At 55.9% G+C, this 19,281-nt stretch overlaps 1 protein-coding gene across 6 annotated transcripts in view; it reads right to left on the bottom strand.

Moving 5' to 3' along the window:
- Positions 1-19,281, bottom strand: part of KIAA1671 (KIAA1671 ortholog) — a 179,994-nt gene that overhangs the window by 7,590 nt on the left and 153,123 nt on the right. For all 6 annotated transcript variants that reach the window (XM_014857864.3, XM_070516283.1, XM_014857865.3 and 3 more), the window contains 5 exons: positions 10,569-10,687; positions 7,899-8,154; positions 4,913-5,087; positions 3,040-3,164; positions 813-955 (listed from right to left, as the gene is read on the bottom strand). In XM_014857864.3, the coding sequence (XP_014713350.2) occupies positions 813-955; positions 3,040-3,164; positions 4,913-5,087; positions 7,899-8,154; positions 10,569-10,687 (818 nt within the window). The remainder of the gene's footprint in view (positions 1-812; positions 956-3,039; positions 3,165-4,912; positions 5,088-7,898; positions 8,155-10,568; positions 10,688-19,281) is intronic.

Genomic DNA, 19,281 nt, shown 5'->3' with positions numbered 1-19,281 from the left:
TCTGTGTGTTACCAGGTCTCATAACAAGAACCCCACTACCTCTTAGAGGGCACGTGTACCAGCCAGCTCCAGGGCCAAGGGCTTCACACACACTATCTTGTTTCATCCTCACGACCACCAAGGAAACCTAGGATGGTCAGTCAACCCATTTTACAGATAAGGAAACTGAGGCCCAGAGAGGTCAAGTGACCTCTCCCAGGTCACACAGCTCTGAAGCAGCACAGCTGGGATGATTTTAGAGCGAGCTTTCAACTTCCAGCCCCAGCTGCTGCCGTGCCCTGGTCTGGGAGCCCCTGGGGGCAGGAGCTGTGCTGCGCTCATCTCTGCGTGAAGCAGGCCTGGCCGGGAATGGGACAGCCGCTCCCCGAAGGGCGAGTGAATTAAGTGTATCTCGTTCAACCTGGCCGTGCCCTTCCCTGGTCTCTCAGATTCTCCTGAGACAAAGTCGCTTCCCTGGAAGGTAACAGGAGGGAGGTGCCTCAGTTTCCCCTCCAGCCTGGAGAGGGCGGCACTCAGCAGTTTTCCAACAGCAGATTTCCACGCAGGATGTGAGGGGAGGAGGGAAGGAGTGAGGCCAACGGGCCGGGTTCCTGGCCCCCTCCCCGACCTGAGCGTCCGTTACATCTCAGAGTCCGCAGCATCACCTTATCGCGTTAGATATGCCTAGAGCTCACCTGAATCCACAGAGCTTCTGCTGCCGGGAAAACAGAGTTGAAACTCTCCTTCCATTCAGCCCTGCAGCCCAGGCACGCTCCTCCCCAGAGGGGCACCCGAGTGCGAGGCGGAGGGGCCCTCACCCCCAGAACCCTCACCTCTCGTCCTTCTCCGCGCTGGAGGGCAGCACGCGACTGCCCAGCACCCCAGGCTGGAAGGGGGATTTGGGGGTCCTGGGCTGGGGGACCCGGCCGGGGGTCTCGCCGGGACTGTCGGCCTCGGGCCTCTTGTGCAGCTGAGTCTGGGGAGAGAAGAGGACTCTCTGTAAACGGCCTGTGATCTGGGGAAGGGTCCCGGCCAACGGCACTGTCAGCGCATGGTGACAACGGGGCCCCCAGTCTCTGAACGGACCTGGCAGGAAACACAGGGGCAGGGGAGACACTGCCCGACCCTGGAGGCTGGGACACCTCGGAGGTCAGGCTTTCAGTCCCCACAGCCACCCCTGACCACTGGGATCAAAGACCCACCAGCAGAACACCCCACAGTCCCATCATCTTTGGCTGTAAAGCCACCGTTTGCAGGTTTCTCAGCACAGGACATCCCGTCTCCTTCAACTCCGTGAGATAATGCCCCTCCCACAGCTGAGGGTCGGCTCCCTTAAGCCCCCCACTCCTGCATCCGGAGAAATAAAATGAAGTTTTGACATCAGACTCCCCCAGGAAAAAGCCAGCACGGATTTTCACCATTTTCAGAGGGCATGTTGGGAACGACTTAGAGTAGTGTGCTCAGAACTCCCTTGGGGGCCCGAGGGTGTGAGGGTGGCAGGTGGCATTTGTCTCTGAGACCACGCCGGGAGGGCCCCCAGCAGCAACAGTCGTTTCCATCGTCCGCCCTACAGCCCTGTGCACTGAGATCCGTCGTTTCGACTCTATCAGGCCTGAGATACAGGCACACGCTCCCCAGACAGACACTGGCTTTCCCCCTTTTACAGAGGAGTCGCCTAAAGATCAAAGGTCGAGCAGTTTGCCCAAAGTCTCCCAGTTTTTAAGAACTGCAATTTGCCCCCGGTCTGCCCAACCCCACTGCACGGCTCCTTCCAGAACGGGCCTGAGAGCCTCTTCCAGGGGTTAACAATTGCCTAGCGTCGCCCGTGGCTGAGAGAGCCCAGAGCACATGTGGCTGCCACCGGGCCCGAGGAGCTCATGCTAACACTGACAAGCGGACGGGCGAGAGCCTCGTCTCCACGGAGCGCAGAGCACCCAGGCTGTGTCCAGGGAGCCAGGCCCCTGCCACTCGGGAGCCCAGGCCCCGCCCGCTCCCGTGCCTCCCACCTCAGGCTGCCTCCTAAGATGCCATTTGTTCTGATGCTTAAAAAACAAGTCAGAAAACTTCTGGCCCGGTACAGTGGCTGCAAGGTGCTCACATTTTGAAGAGCCGGGAAGCCAATTACAGGGACGGGCAAGCATCCGCCGTTTATTGACTGTCTATTCGCGCAAGAAACGACATAAAAAGCAGGAGAGCCACCTAGTAAAAGGGTGGCAGACTCGTGGCCCGCCCACAGGTGGTTTTCACGGCCTGCGTGGAATATCGAGTTGAGATACCCCACAGGAATATCTCCGCCTTCATTTCTTCTCCAATAAAATGGGAGAAAAGAGCGACCTTTTGTGGGGTTTCTGGGGGGCAAAAGTGCGCGATGCCCGGCCCAGAACAGGGGGCCACAAAAGGTCCCTCCCTTGCCTGACTGAAGCACCCCTGCACCCCGGGACTGAGAGAAGCTGGGTGGCACTGAGGGTGGGGCCCGGGGAGGTGGCCCCGCTCTGCCCTGCGGATTCCACAGTCCAATGGGGGTTCTGCTCTTATTTATGAGAGCGTCACATGGCTCCAGCGCCGGCTTCCCACATCCTTTGGTATCGAAACCATCATTTTCTGTGCCTACCGTCCCCAGCAACCGATTCCTCAGGGACACAGGCTGGGTCTGTTCACTCCCGTTTCCCCGGCAGCCAGCAGCGGGCCTGTCGCCCACGGCGCATTATCAGCCCACTTTACACACGAGAACATCGAGGCTGAGCTACAAGACCAAACCAAGCAGCGGGTTTGGGGGCTTAAGAAAGACAGGGAGTGGAGATTAAGAAACACCGGGTCACCATGGAAATGATAAGGTGGTGGTCCCCTGAGGTGTTATCACGGGGCGAAGCTGGGCGAGGGGCACTCGGGAATTCTCTGTACTATTTTTGCAACTTGTCGCGAGTCTTAAACTATTTCAAAAATGAGAGAGAGGGAGGAAGGAAGGGATGGAGGCCGGGAGGGAAGGACAGAGGGAGGGCTGGACGCATGAGGCTACTCTGTTACTCCCAGGTCATGGGGGCTGTGGCGCCAGGCTGGTACCTTTAGCACGGCCGGGTCCATGCCTGGGAACACGGGGATCCTCTGCGGATGGCTGACAGGTGTCCTCTCGGCCCTGGAGGGCTTGTCCTCCTCATCAGATTCTTCCCTCTGGGGGGATTTCTCTTCTGTTGCAAAGGAAAGGTCACCAAAGTCACGGACAGCCGTCTACTGTGGCCTGTGGGCCAGACCCTTCACGCAGCCCCACGTGCAGCCCTGGCAACAGCCCTGCACAGATGGGATCGCGCGCGGGCCACTCTGCAGATGGGGCCACAGCGGGGGCCTTACTGTGGACAGGGAGGCAGGACGGGTTTGCTCCCGGGACTGGGCATGGCCAGGCCCACCTCCTGGGCTCCCGGCTCATTCTGAGTTGGGGAAACAGACGGAACTCCTTGGCAGAGGCAGGAAAGGAGACAGAAGCCCTTTCAGCCCATTGTGCGCTGGGGTCATGCTCTTAGAAGGGAGTGGGCAGGGCTTCCTGTGTCTTGGGGGAGGGCTGCCCACAGTGGACCAGGAAGCCACTGTCCTTCACCCCGAGCTCCTCTCTCTGGGATGTAACCCCATCACCATGGTCCAGCCTCCAGGTGATGGGCTGCCTGTCCCCACTCCTTCAGGAGACCTCCTGGAGACCGGGACACGGCCACAGTGAGGAGTGGGGGTTGGGGACGGTGGAGGCAAGGCCGGGTCTTCTGGAGCCCCGGGCCAAGCAGGGAACTGGGGTGTGTTCAGAAAGCGTACCCCCAGGCCCTCCCCACGCTGGCCGGTTCCTCAAGGCTGCTGGGAACCAGAGGCAGCCGCCATGCTCCAGCTGGTGGTACATGTGGCTTTTGTCCCCACTTTGGTCTATATTGGCTCCAGGCAGCTCCATGGAACTTGGCTCAGAAAGCCCAGGAAGGGTGCAGAGAGAGAAGTCTTACTCAGGCATTTAAACTTTTCCTCTAATGACAGACATGAGACAGGAGAGGGGGAGATAACCCTCTGAGCATTTATTTAAGGTACTGATCAGAGGCTACGCCCCTCACCCAGCCCAGAGTCTGGTCCAACATCCTACTGTTGGCCATGAACAAATCCCAAATGAATAAAAGCTTACAGTAGCTTTTGGGGACCAAAGGCTATACACACATAGAGCAGTGGGGTCACTTGCTATGGTTTCCATCAAAAGAGATTTTGCTTCTTCTTAAAACCCTTCCACAACTCTCCATCTACAGATAAAGTCTAACTCCTTAGCAAGAAATCACGACTCTCTGAGCTGACCCCTGCCCACCTTTCCAGCATGATTCCTGCTACTTCCAGCTTGAGCAACACAGAAGCACTTGGCCCTGCCACACACACACACACACAGAAGGGTCTTTCCACACCTCTGCCCCTCGGATCCTGCAGATATTTCTGTGTGGAATACCCATCCCTGCTTAATTCCATCTGCTCTTTAAGATTAGGCTCAGGTTTGGATATGCAATGCAGCCAAAGAAGTCCTTAGAGGAAAATGCGTAGCCTTCCATAATTTATTAGAAACCAAAAGACTGATAATAAATGAGCTGGTCTTTCAACTCGAAAAGCTAGAAAAAAACCAGCCAACAAAACTAAAGGGAGTAGAAGGGCGAAATTAATTAAGGATAAAAGAAGAAATCCTGAAACCCTAGTAAGTTGTGTCTCTGTCTCTCCCAACCCATGGAGCCCCGATTTATATGCCATCCCCGAAAAACCTTTTCTGTCTAGTTTCTACTAAGCTGTGTAGAATGAAAACACTGCAGCTTCCTATGCCACTGTGTTCTAAGATCCCATGGCCTGCAAAGTCAGGAAGGTCTTCCCAGTGTCCAACCCAGCGGCTTCCTGCTGTTCCGCGTGGTCTCTGTGGAGGGGAGAGTACGTGGCGTACCTGTCGAGTCCTTGAACATCCACCTGCTGTCAGCGTCCTCCTCCAGTGGAGATCGGCTCTCCGACTCGCCCACTCGGCTGCGCCGGAGGGAGTGGGAGATGGGAGCCCGGCGGCGGCTTCTCTTGCTGAGCTGCACCCGGGTCTTGAGGGCACTTGAGTCGAGGACTGAGGTTTGCTTTGGGAGCAGCAGTGGGGAAGAGGGAAGAAAACAAAGGAGCCATTACTGGAGGGCACCACGTAAGGGAGGAGTATGTACCTTCGATGATACATGAGATGCTGTTCAGGTGGTCCGTGGCCAGACTTTCTGCATTTTAATAGTAACCAACACCTTAACCCTAAATTTCTCCATAAAACATACCACGAAGGCTGATTACAAGAGTCGAACGAAACTTGGGTGCCCGAGCACAGTGCCTGTCACCTAGGGGACACATAGTAGAAACGCCTTTCCCCTCCTGGTGATGTCATATGAGCATGTAAGCTATGGCAATGCTCAGTACACAGGAGCTCAATAAATGTTTGTTTGTTGAGTGAATAACTGAATACATCATCTAATTAAACCTTTACAACAACCCTATTCACATAGGGTCCACGAACTGAGAAGTTCTCACTGTGGTCCTTCCTCCACCCGCAGCAATTCAGGGTGCAGGCGCGGGTGGGGGGACCAATCTATTAGGCACCAGGCAATCGTTTTCAAGCTTTCAAACATCATGCACTGAGAAGGGGCAGGTGGAGGGTCAGTGATGGTTTCTAAGATTATCACCTTCTGCAATCAAAGGGCCGGGGGTGCAGACCACCACCAGCGGGCCCAGCAGAGAGGTGGGGCAGCCACTGGCCCAGCAATCTCCCAGGCGATGGTGGTGAGGAGCTCGGAACTCAGGGTTCAGATCCTGCTTGGTTCAAACCCTGGCTGTGTGACCACGAGCAGTGGACGTCACCTCTCTGAGCTTGGGTGTCCCTATCTGTCAAAAGGGGATAACACCAGCATCCCCATCCTAGGGTGGCTGAGAGAATTCGGTGAGCTCAGGCATGGAAAGCCCTCACTTCAGACGGCGCCTGAGAGTCCACAGACCAGAGCTATGACTACAAGGGGCGTCTCTTCCTGGCCAGCTCACGTTCTGGCGTGAAACGTTGGTTTCCTCCTCTCTGGTCTCTTTGGAGAAATTCCGTCACCAGAAGCTGTTTAAGTTAGCGATGACGGGCCAATTTCAGTGAGTCATTTCCCAGAGTTGTAAGTGCCAGACACCCCACCGGGGGCGGGCCAAGGGAGCTGATATTTGCACAGCTGGTCCCAAACCGGCCACAATGGTGTCCAGAGTAGGGGTACTGGGAGAGACGGAAATCATGGGTCGCTGCCCCCAAGAGAAGGGCAGACTTCCCCGGTCGGTCACTAACCAGAGCCAGTTTCTCAGAGTCAGAGAAGGGAGGAGGGGATCACACCAACTGAGGAGCTGGCTGGAGGGGGAGTCGGTGCCGCTTCCCCGGGGCCACCTCGCAGCCTCAGGCTGGTGCACAAGCTGGAGACCTCAGTACCTCGCCTCCCATTCCAGCCTCCAAACAGAGCCCACGGGGGATGCCCATCACAGTGGGCATCATGGGTAGACCTCAGGACACATTAAGTAGCAACGCCTGTGCCTGGGGCCACCAGCATTTGAATCTCTCTGCCACTTTAGTTCCCTAGTCTGCCAAGTGGAGCAGGAATTTTCACCTCTTGGCGTTACGAACATGCACGTGGGCCAGGGGCCAACACTCAGTGACCAGCGGCCGTTGACACAGCTGCTGTTATTTACAATGGACGCTGAGAAGGAACTACTTAGTGTTCTAGAAGGTAAGTCCAGAGAGTGATGCTATGGCATGGTGACATCATATAAGCACATAAGCTAGAGCAATGCTTGGCACATGGGGGAGCTCAAGAAATGTTTGTTGAATGAATAACTGAATATATCACCTAACTAAATTCTTACCGTCCATGCCATGTCCATGTTTATATAATGCAGTCCCCCAGTGGACTTGTGTCTTTCCCCACTTTGCCGTTATCCAGAGGGGCCAGTGAGAGACCCTGGCCATACTTAGAAAGGGGAATCCCCTTTGAGGCCCTAAAGGAAGACCCCTCCCGAAGCAGTGGTGTTCCCGCTCTGGGAGATTCTGGGTGGCCATCCCCACGAGTGTGGGCATGAGGTTTTACAGCCAGGAGAGTGGGTCCCTGTTAGACTCTGCATCATTTAGATGCTGCATCCTCAGGAGGGTGGGAGGGGCGCCCCACTGTCAGGGAAGGAAAATGCTGAGAACCCCACGTTTCAAGGACTGACAAGGAAAATTGGACCCCTGAGGGGAGGGGGCTCCTTGGGAGCGGGGGCAATGAGAGGACAGGGGCTGGAGCAGGAGGGCAGCTGGACCCGAGCGGCTGGCATCCTGGAGGGAAGCTCTGCTTGGGGCAGCCCCTGGGGACCCACGCGAGGGCTGCCCATGCCTGAGGGGGCTTCCCTTCCTGAAACCGCTACTACCCATTTACAGAGAGACCTGGGTCCCCTGGCACCAGGGACATGGTCCCACTAAGCAAGACCCTGATGAGAACACCCAGCAGAACTGGTCTGACCCAACTCCGGACTCTGAACATCTGGAATTGCAGACCCCCTCCCCCAGGGATGAGGACCCAGACTTTCCGGCAACCTAACAGCTGAGGGCTCGGATCAGTTTTAATTTGTGATTGTATTTAAGGCTGTCAAGTCCACTGTGCTGGTTATGAGTGGATGAGGAAGCTGAGGCTCAGAGAAGTGAAGACATTTGCCTCAAGACACACAGCTGGGTGTATGGCAGGTTCCAGCCACATGCAGACATTAGTCCCACCTGAAACCACGTCCTCTGCACCCACCCCAAGGGTCCCTGGTACAGACTCTACCCCTGAAAGGGGCAATTCACCAGGAGATGCTAGAGTGTCCCTTTAAGAAGAAATCAGTGTTTCCAAGACGAGCTCGAGTTCCCGACTCACATCGATAAAGGAGAAGTCGTCCACTCTCTTGGCAGGGGAGGCGTCCGGGGCGGGCAGCCCATCCGTCCCGTCAGTGGATTCCAGGTCAGTGCTGGAGCGGTCCGCGCTGGTGCTCCGCTGGTCTCTGGAGCCCTCAGGCTGGTCCCCAGCGGAGGGGGTCTCCGTTTGCGAGGACAGGGAGGACAAGCGGCTGCTGGGGGGCTGTTTCCGCCCCGACGCGGCACTGCTGTCCGGGGACGGGGACTCGGGGGCCAAGCTATGAGAAAGGAACGGAGGAGACGCGGTCACGCAGGTCGTCTCAGAGAGCTGAACCCAGGAACAGGGCGTGGGCGAGCTTTACACAGCGGGGAAACAAGACACAGAGCATCCCGTGGGATGACCTCGGGCACAGCCAGGTGCTGATCAGGGCGCCCTCACAACACCTGGACAGGTGCGCAAGGGGAGGAGTCACTCCTGTCCCATTCAAGACCCCCTTGTCCCGCAAGGTCCAGGAGCCACGGGTAACACGTGACTATTGGGCCCTTGCAATGTGGCCGGTGAGAGCGGAGCGTAAGGCGCATACAGGATTCCTAACACTTTGGGCGGAAAAAAAGCATTGGATCCATGTGCTCAATAAAATATTGCTATTTAAATTGTGAAGATTAATTTCACCTCTTTCTTTTTACTCTTTTTGTTTCATTCATTCATTCACTCATTTGATAAAGGTTTACTGAGCACTCACTATATGCTAAACACTGTCAATTAACGCTCTCCACAATCCTAGGAGGTTTACCCCATAATCCCATAAGCTCCACAATCCTACGACGGAGGATCGATCTCATGAAATTCAATATCCGCCTCAGTAAAGATGAGGAAAGTGAGGCACAGAGCTGGGGAGGAGCCCAAAGAGGCAGGACTGCCTCCAGAATTCAAGTCCTGGAGCGTCTCCTGCATCTGGAATTTCTTCCCATGACAATGCGTTCAAGTACCGCTAGGATCATGGGAACCACACGAGATAGAAAATCTATAGATAAGTCAAGCCATCCAATGAAAAAGGCTCCCTCCCATAAAAAAAGATACCCAAGTCAAGAGCATGGGAAGTCTTACCCTGAGGGGGGCGGGGGGCACACCAGACACCACCCCCCTGATGGGAGGGTCTGCCCTGAGGACCCCCGAGCGGCCCCCTTGAGCAGAAACTTCAGCCCATGTGGCCCGGTGTTGCGCTGCAGGAGCACAGCCACACTGTTGTCAGCTCTGGGGTGATTTTCTTACTTGGAAGAGGTGGGATGTTGGGGTGTGGGGTGGGATTCAGTCAAATCCACAAAAAATGAGGGAACTACCACCGAGGAGGCAGCAGATGGCGCCGTCGTCCAGGGCTGGGAGCACGTGGCTCCTCGGACGGCCCCGGAGTGGGGCTGCAGGGCCTCGGGGAGACAGGAGGGGGCGCCCACCCACGGGAGACCCCAGGACTCCCTGCAGGAGCTGGGGGTGGAGGCCCAGAGAGGACGGCCCTGCAGGGTCACACAGCGAGGCGGGCAAGGCGAGACCCAGGCTCTGGCGGGGGTGTCTGGGGAATTTTAAGGAAGCCTACTAACCAAACCCATTTGGCACGTTGGGGGGAAAAGCTTTCCTGGGTAGACACACCACATCCCTGGGCATAAAACCCACAGATGAGAAAACTGAGTGACATAGTGACAGCTGGTAAGTGGCCGTGCCGGGAGTCAATGTAGGTCTCCCCAACTTCCCCCAGCACGCGATCCTGCAGCCCTCGGCATGGGAAGGCTGGAGCTGGGAATGCGACAGGGCCCACCCCGGGCATCCACCAAGCCACTGCTGTGCATGATGCCCCCAAGGGGGAGAAGATAACTTGCATTTTTAAAACAAGTAACAGGTGCAATGAATAAAGCTCCTACTGTGTGCTGGGGAATATGCTAATTGCTGCACGGTTGCCCTCCCAACAACCCCATGAGGTGGGGTGCCTCAGTCTCCGCCTCTGGGAGATGGGGTAACAGATTTACATGTTAACACATTTCAGAGCTTACAACAGCGCTTGGCGCGTACGCTCAGCAACCCTCAGCTGTTTTTATAAGCATCGCTCCCCTCCTACATGGAGGAGGGATGTAAAATCTGGAAAATACAGCTGATGACGAATGCACACAGAGCTCAGGAGGCAGTATGATTAATACGCTCCTGTATTTGTAAACACACGCACACAGATGTATTGAAACAAGGCGAGAAAGACACACAGCACAAGCAGTGACGATGGTTCCCACGCTGTGCTGGGAGCACAGGTGGTTCTCATTTTCTCTGTGACTTTTTTGTTATTGTGGTAAAACACATGTAAGATTCACCACGAGTGAGATGTAGCATGTTCGCAATGCTGTGCAACTGCCGGCTCCGTGCAGTTCCAGAACAACTCCCTCACCCCAAAAGTGGTCACTCCCCGTGCCCCCCGCCCCCCAGCCCCGCAACCACTAATCTGCTTTCCATATCTACGGATTTGCCTACTCTGGACATTTCATATATTATTTTCTTTATACTTTCTAAAATTGTTTTTTTGTAACAAGAATGGTTTACTCTACCATGACAGACAAAACTGGTCCTAATAATCTGGAAATCAGGAGGCAGGGGGGCCACACTGACTCCCACCCAGGGCCCCCCTGCCCCAGCTAGGAGCCCCGCACAGCCTACCTCTCCCCGCTCTGACGTGGGTCCGTCCATGTCCCATACTGGCTGTCGGCTTCCTGCACGAGGGTGTCGGTGTCCCTGGCCTCGGGGGGCCTCCTGGAGAAACACTGCTTCAGCTGGTCCTGCAAGGACAAGGCAGACGAGAGGTTTCTATCAGGGAAAATGCTCAGAACCCCGGGCCGGCCGACACGAATGGTATGACATCATCCCCAGGTCAGACCCGCCCCAGCTCCCCACTGCTCTCCGAGGTGGGTCCCAACGTCTTGGCTGGGCACCAGGGTGACCAACCATTCGGGTCTGCCCAGGACATCACAGGACGCAGGACTGTCAGGGCTAAAGCCGGGCAAGCTGGGATGAAGGCCACCCTCTCTGGCACACAGAGTCCTGGCGGGTGCCACCCTGCCCCTCCTCAGTGCCCCTCTCTCAGCCTCACCCTGCAGCCAGGCTGAACTTCTCTCCATCTTCAACGCCCCAGGACTCAGTCCGGTCTAGGGCGCCCCCACTGCCTGAGTCCCACCACCACAGTGCTTCCCCGTCAGCATCAGCCAGCACAGCACCCGTGGAGCATCTAACTCGTGCCCGGCCTCGACCAAGCTGTTGACGCATCACCTGGCTGAACTGAGTCCCATGGCGATCCCGTGAGGTGGAGCTTACCACAATCCCGTTTTACAGATGGGAACACTGAGGCTTAGAGAGGTGAAGCGACACGCCCCAAATAAAATAACCAGTAACTGAGAAGGGGAACTCAAACTGAAACCGAGGACGAAGGAGTTACAGTTTCCCTGGATGAGGATGAAACCGTGTCTGCACCCACAAGGTTAATGTGGGAAACAAAGTAACCGAAGTTTCTGGGCTCCCCTTGCAGAACAGCTGGAGGCCGGCGGATAAGAGAGCGGTTTGCTGACAGCCCCCTGCCAGACTAAAGACCCACCACATGCAACACGTCGAACGCCCCCAGATTTGCACATGTGGCCCATGAAGGGTATGAAAGAGTCACCCCCACGCAGAGGATGCTCAGAACTTCAGCCCCAAGGCCACGGGCTCCCCTCCCCATCTCATTCCCACCGTGTGCTTTGGAAAAACACTTAGAACTGCGAGAAGGCAAGCTAATCTGTAACAATAGAAAGAGTAACTTGTTAGCAGAAAATTTATGTCCTCTGCCCAAACCTCCCTTCCATCCCAGATAAGGAAGGAACTGAGGCTTTCTTAGATTCCTCAGGAATGTCGCCTTCAGCAGATCCGTGGGGAGAGGCGCCCGACGTTCCGTGGTCGTCCATCCCCTGACACCCCGGAGCCCCCTCCCCAGCCCCACTTGCCCTGCAGAAGCCATTTCCAAGTGGGTTCCCTCTAAGATGGGGTTTTAGGAAGATAGTAACCATCTTCCCATCTGCTAGCTTATCGCTTATTAAAGTTCTTTGTCTCTTACCGCCTGCCTGGCCTTTGATCTTGCGGGGAGCAGATGCGGCCCCTGCTCGGTGTCAAAACCTGGAGCTCGAGCCCCGCGGCCTGGACCCCTCGGTTCTGTCACTGCCTGCTTGGCTACTGGCCTCTGTCCTCGGCCTGGGCCCTGGGTACCACCCAACTGGCTGCAGGGCCGAGCCCAGGGCCTGGCACGTGGGGGGCAGCCCACAGATCCCCCACTAAGTGACCAGGCTGCCGGCTTCCCTAACGTGTCAGCTCAGGAGAAGCCAGAGCATTCAAGGCAAAACGAAAACCCCACTCGCGTGGGTGGCTGCTGGCTTCTGACGGCCTGTGAGGGAGGTTCCCAGTCACCATCTTTTGAAGACTGGGGGCAAGTGGATGAGGAATACAGAAGGAGAGGGGGCAAGGAGGTGAGAGCAGCCTTGCCCCAATTCCAGAAAGGTCAACAGGGAGCATCTTCCCTTCTTATGTTCTATTTGAGGTCAGGAGGCATCTTCTGCTGAATGTGCTTCAGAAGGATTCATCTGCTCACAATCCTTCCCTGGCTCCCTATTGTCCTCCTGCTGAAATCCAACATCTCTCGTAATGGAGCCCCAAACTTCCCGGCCAGTCCTATCTGCCACTCCTGCCCCAAACAGCCCTCCATCCCACTCTGCCTGACTTACTCACTGCATCCCGCACAGTCCTCGCATCCTGACCTCTGTGGCTTTGCTTGGGCTGTGCCCTCTGCCTATCCATCCTTTCCAGCCAAGCCATTGCAATCACACTGATCTCTCCTTCTGAACTATTCCTGCCTACTCTGGACTCATGATTGTACCAGGAAAAGTCTGCCAAACAAGTTATTTACTCAACAGATATTTACTGAGGACCTACTATGTGCCAGGCAATGGGGAACTGGGGGTGGGGTCACAACACAGACCCAGTCCCTGAGACTCTGTAACTCAGCTGATGCACCCTTCAAGGTCGGACGCTCCGTCATCTTTGTTCCCCACACAGAGCCTGCCTGGTACCCAGTAGGTGCTTAGTGGAGGTGGGCTGACCCTCAACAGTTTCCCTTCCTCCAGCGGTGGGCAGCACGCCTCTTCTCAGCTTCTATGGAACCATCCTCAGTGGAGAGAGCACATATGGTCCAGCAGAACGAGCAACTGCATGGGGAAAAGCTTTGCTGTGTGACGTCAGGGCTTTTGCCTCCCTCTCTGGGGCACAGAGAAGTGACAAGGACTCTCGAGGAAACGGTAGTCACCCCAAGGGCACAGAGGCCAATGAGAGGACCCAAGTGACAGCTCCTAGTACAGGGCCTGGCACTTAGGAAATGCCCGATACGTTCCCCCTCCTGCCCCGGTCTCTCTCTCTCATCTTTTGGGGGCACTTGGATAAACCCAGGATGTTCAAGGGGATGCTGCAGGCGAAGCGTATGCAAGGACGGGAATTCAGAAGAAACCCCTCAGTCCCGTCTGGTGAACAGCCACACTCGCGACCCTCGTAACAGCCAGACAACCCTAAATCCACGGCCTGTGGAACCTTTTCTTGTTTCCACCAAAATAACACATGCTCATTGTAAAACATTTAGAAACGATAGAAAAGCACGAGGAATGACATTTTTAAATAACCCGTCACTCAGTGACAATATTGTGGCACAGTCCTGTCCAGAATTTCCTCCGGGTCAGTTCACCTAGAGCACCACCTTTAATGCCTGAAGAACGGCCCAGGGATGGACGCAGCATCGTTCATCTGACAATCTCCAAGTGCTGGGCATTTAGGTTGCTGATTACTTTTCACTGTCACAATCAGCAATATGACGAACATCCTTGAGGCTAAAGGGACCCATCTCTGTGACCACTCCCCCAAGAGAGATCCCTAGGATAGAACCACCGGGTGGAGGGGTCGCATATTTGTGAGGCTCTGGGTCCTGATGAGCCAGCCAGCCTGGGGACAGTCGGCCCGATCTCCAAGGCCACGGGCGGCCATTGGCGCACCTCAGGATGCAGTCAGTTCCACCAGGGGAAACCTGGATGCGTCTGCCTTGAAAGGACACCTGACATTCTCAGTTGCCCTGCACCCTTAACAGAAATCTCCCTGGGGGGCCGGTCAGGTGGCCCAGCGGTTAAGTCTGCACATTCGGCTTCGGTGGCCCAGGGTTGACCGGTTCGGATCCCAGGTACGGACATGGCACCACTTGGCAAGCCATGCTGTGGTAGGCATCCCACATATAAAGCAGAGGAAGACGGGCATGGATGTTAGCTCAGGGCCAGTCTTCCTCAGCAAAAAGAGGAGGATTGGAAGCAGTTAGCTCAGGGCTAATCTTCCTCAAAAAAGAAATCTCCCTGGGGCCCAGGAATGGAAGTGATCATCTGAGCATGTGCCCAGCTGCTTACTGTTTTCAAAGATGTCATAGAATCAGCCTAACTTGACCCCCTACATGGTCAGATTCAGAGGCCAGAGGTTGGGGCCTGAGGGGTTGCTTCTGGCGGACTCGACATCATCGTCCTGAGCAGTGTGCAGACGGCTGCAAGCTGGATGCGGGGTCTGGGCCCTGCGTGCGCTAAGCTCAGTAGAAGGCAGAGGGGTGACGCTCAGGGATGGTCTACAGCCTGGGGGGCTTGCTGTCTCTCTCCACTGCACCTGTGTGGCCCGGCCAAGCAGCTTCCCCATCCAAGCCTCAGTTTCCCCTGTGGAAAAACAGGTTGTTCTGAAGCTTCAGCAGGTAACCTCTGGAGAGTATCAAGCTCAGGAGACGGGAGCTGCCGTCCCGGGAACCACTGTCACGGCCTCCCCAGAGTCAGGCAGGGGGACGGACCCCTGGCAAAGCGTGGTTCTTCTCGGGTCCTCCAAACCCCCAGCGACAGGGAGCTCTGAGCGCTGAGCGAGGGCGGGAGGCATCTGAGGGGCCTCTGGCACTCAGCAGGGCAGGTTCCGGGGGAGGCTGAGGATGGAGTGGGGGCTGGAGGCAGGGAATGGCTCTGAGCTCCCGCGCACGCTCTGCGTGGGGGCGCACATGGCATTCGGCAAAAACACGCCCGCTTCCATCCACTGCCGTCTGGGGGCGTTCAGGGCTCTGGAACCCCCACGGGCAGGAATTCATGTGCTCGCCCTCCACCGTCTCACACCGGACTCAGGATTCCAGCGGGCAGCACGCCTGGCCCCCCTGCTACCCCCAGCCCTGTGGCGCATCAATCCTCTCAATCCCTGAGTCCTTCAAAGTCTCCTTCCGGAACATTCCATCCGACCTCGGCCAGCTCCAGGGTCTCCTTGCCGCCCTCACCTGGGGCCCCTCCCATAGGTTCTCTTCCCATTAGTTGCCAAACCGAAATTGAAGCCTGAAGGGCCCCTGCTCAGAATCCTTCATTAGCTCCCCGTGGCCCTCAGGATTAAGACCAAACACCCTAAGGACGGCTTGCAGGGCCCTCATGAGTGGGGCTCTTTCCCCATCGTCCCAGCCCCTCCCTGCTCCCCAGTCCGTCCCAGTGGCTGGTCCAGCCAGCTTTGTCCCCCACATTCCTCAGTCCACTCTCCCTCCCCTCCAGACCTGCTGGACCAGCCACCACCTCCTGGCCATATTCAGATTTCAACTTGGATGGCTCTTCCTCCAGGAAGCCTTCCCTGAACTCCCCCTACCCCCCCCTCACCCCGCCAACCAGCTCAGGAGCCCCCAGCACCCACCGTCCCCTGGACCTCAAGTCTCTGTATCTTGCTGTCCAATATGGTAGCTGCTAGCTCGATGTGGCTATTTAAATTTAACTTAAATTCATTAAAATTGAAAAGTACAGACAATCCAGTTCCTCAGTGGCACCAGCCATGTTTCAAGGGTCCCACGGGCACATGTGGAGACCACACTGAAAGGCACAGGTACAGAACATTTCCATCGCTGCAGAAAGTTTCTAGCAGTGAGCACTGCTCTAGAACTTTCCACAGTCTAATAATTATAATTGGCCTGTTTCTTTTCAGCCTCCCCTGGATGAGTACTGTTTCTGGAGCCGGAATGCCTGGATTTGAATCTAGGCTCCATTGAGAGCAGCTGTGTGACCTTGGGCAAGTTACTTAACCTCTCTGTGCCTCTATGGCCAGACAAAGCAGATGTTAAGTATTTGGCTGAACTCCATCTCAGTCACTATGCTTTAACACAGACCCCGAATGTGCAGGAATTCAGGAGTTAGGAACACCTGAGGGAATTCATCTTGTAAAGGAGGCTGAAGAGAGCAAGCTGTTTACCAGCACTTTCTCCAGTTGGTATCCGGTAACCTTGTGTGCGCTGCGAATTATTCACGTCCCATGGCCCTGGCAGCACTTCCAACCTGCAGGGCTTCAGCTTGCTTCGCTCTCAGGGCTACGAGGCCTTAAGAACAACCCCAGAAAGAGCCCGAAACTCTTCTAAAAACTTCCTGAGAGTCAGATCCTTCATTAGGTTTAAGGCGGGAAGCTCTTCCAGCTCGGTTTCGCTTACGGGCCGCCACCCAAGCCCTCGCTGTCCGCCGGCGAGTCGGGATCTGCGAGGCAGTGGGAAGACCCCCGAGGAAGGGCCGCCCGACAAACACGCACGGCCAGGTCAGCCGTCCACTCGGGCCACGTGCTGGCCTCTTGGACACGCACCCCTGATGGGTGTCGACCACCCCAATCCATATGTCGTTGTCACGTGTCAGATGAGGACCATCAAATCTTATCATTAGGTTGACAAGGACCCTGGGGTCCACTCAGCTGGCCCTTTTCAGATGAGAAACTGAGGCACAGAGGCAGGAGCTGCCGAGCGGCTCTTACCTTTCATGATGAGTAAGAGGCAGTGCTGGAGAGATGGAACCCCGGCTCCTGGCTCCCGTCTCGGCCCTCCTTCCAGCCCCCAACAGCTCGTCCAGGATGCCTCCAGACACTCTGAGAGGACATGCGCATTAAAATGCTCTAAAAAGCCTCAAGAACTCAGCAGGTTTAAAAACCACTGGCTCGGAGCCCTCACCACGCCCCAACCCAGGGATGGGCGACGACCCCGGGCCCCTGTCTGCAGGCGGCACGACGGCCTCGGCCCGGCTGTCCCCAGAGTGGACAGCCCTGTGACACCCAGGCTGGGGAGACCAGGCTGACAGGCGCCTTCGAGGGCTGTGTGTCAACAAGCTGTGACGCGTCCTGAAACGGAAAACGCGCACGCCCTCGACTCGGTGATTTAGTTCCAGAAATTTCTCTCAAGAAAATCAGGAGACACGCTCGCCAAGCTCCATGAACATGAGCGCTCCCTGCGAACATCACAAAATATTAGAAGCAGCATCGCAGGATATCAGAAATGACCTAAATGTCCAATGAGACGGGGACCGGTGACATACGATATGGGGCATCCACACAACGGAGCAAACGCAGCCAAGGAAAACGATGTTCGCCAAGAACACCTACTGCCACAGAAAGATGTCTTTACCAGCAAATGTCAAAAAAAAAAAAAAAAGTAACAAAACAGCATGTGTGTTAGGATACCAGTTTTATAAAAATAAATACATAAATGTACGTGAGCATAAGCAAGGAAAACTTCTGGAAGGTTCCACAGCACACAGTTAACAGTGGCGCTGTCTGTGGTGCGACAACAGTCTCTTTATTGTTGATGATTTAACTCAGCGTCCACACTTGTAATTTCATATCCTAATGTATCAGATGATACAATTAGAAGTATGATTTGCCCCCCTCCAATCCTACCATGTCGTACACATCGTGAATTAGGAACAAATCAGAAGGAGGCTCTTCAGGGCCGGCCCGGTGGTGCAGCAGTTAAGTGAGCACGTTCCGCTTCAGTGGCCTGGGGTTCACCAGTTTGGATCCCGGGTGCGGACATGGCACCGCTTGGCAAAAGCCACGCTGTGGTAGGCGTCCCACATATAAAGTAGAGGAAGATGGGCATGGATGTTAGCTCAGAGCCAGTCTTCCTCAGCAAAAAGAGAAGGATCGGCAGCAGATGTTAGCTCAGGACTAATCTTCCTCCAAAAAAAAGAAAAAAAGAGCCAGAGAGTAAATATGTTGGGCTTTGTGGGCCGTACGGTGTCTGTCCCAGCTGCTCCACTCTGTCCTTGTCACCGTGAAGGCAGCACAGACAGGATGTGAGTGTGCGTGGCTGTGTTCCAATAAAACTTTATTCACAAACAAGTGGCCGGCGACGTGGCCCACAGGCAGTCGTTTGCTGACCTCTGATCTATGTCAGCCCCCTGATGTGCCCCAGCACTCAGGACAACACCTGGCCCATAGTAGGTGCCGAATAAATATTTGTTGGAGGAATATGTTTCTGAAAATAACTTTTTTGCAGTTGGGTAGCTGTGACCTCAACCAGAAAAGGGAACATAGCTGGCGAGGGGGCGGGGAAAAGAGGAAACATGATGCCGGCATTATTTTGGGGGGTTTGACATCTCTGCCTAAGCGAGAGCCCTGAGTCAGGGCAGCGGCGGGCGGCCGCAGCTGACAGAGCGATTCCGAGCAACTCGAGACGGGCATCCCAGCCCCTCTGCAACTCTACACTCCCAGGTCACTACACTGAGGTCACAGGCCCAGGACGGCGTGGGAGACACCTGCTCTGTCTCGGTGCCCCTGAGGGCCTGCGGCATCTTCCTGTCCTGTGTCTGGGTCAGAAGTGCACGACGGCTGGGCAATAACAGTGACAATATCGAGGGCTGACACTATGGAGCACCGACGAGGCGTCATTCACTTTGCCACGTAATGCCCCCAACGACGCTGTGCAGTAGGAACCGTCACGGGCCCATTTTACAGGGGAAGAGACTGAGGCCGAGAGAGGAGACCTGACCCACCCTGTACCCCCGGACCCAGGCTCTCATCTTAAGAGCACTGTCGGTGCTCCTGCAGCCCCGTGCAGGGCCCCGTGGTCCAGCACCTGCTCCTCACCTCCTCCTCTCACCGTCGCTCCCTCACTCTCTACCTCGCCACACGGACGCCCACACACACGGGGCCCCTTCACGCCAGGGCCCGTGCCCGGGTGTTCCTCTGCCCAGGATGCCCCTCCACCTGGCCGGGGGCCACATCCTCCAGACGGCACAGGGAGTCAGCCCCTGGGAGGGGCTCCCCACCCCGAGCCGGGTCCAGGTCCTCAGCTGGTGGTTCTAAGATGCTCGTCTGACCCGCTGGGGGCCTGTCCCTCCCGATGCACAGGATCTCAAGAGGGCAGAGCTGGGTTTTGTCACCTTAGGATTCTCGGTGCTTAGTCACAGGATCTGGCACTTATTAAGTGCTCAATAAATAGGAAGGAAGGGAGGAAAGGAAGAAGAAAGAAGGAAGGAAGGAGGACAGGAAAAGCAGAAAAGAGAGGCGAGCCAGGCAGTCA

Source organism: Equus asinus, chromosome 8 (genome assembly GCF_041296235.1).
Source record: "Equus asinus isolate D_3611 breed Donkey chromosome 8, EquAss-T2T_v2, whole genome shotgun sequence".
Taxonomy (NCBI): Eukaryota; Metazoa; Chordata; class Mammalia; order Perissodactyla; family Equidae; genus Equus; species Equus asinus.
Note: the sequence above shows the minus strand (reverse complement) of the source record. Positions and strands in the feature narration are given on the sequence as shown.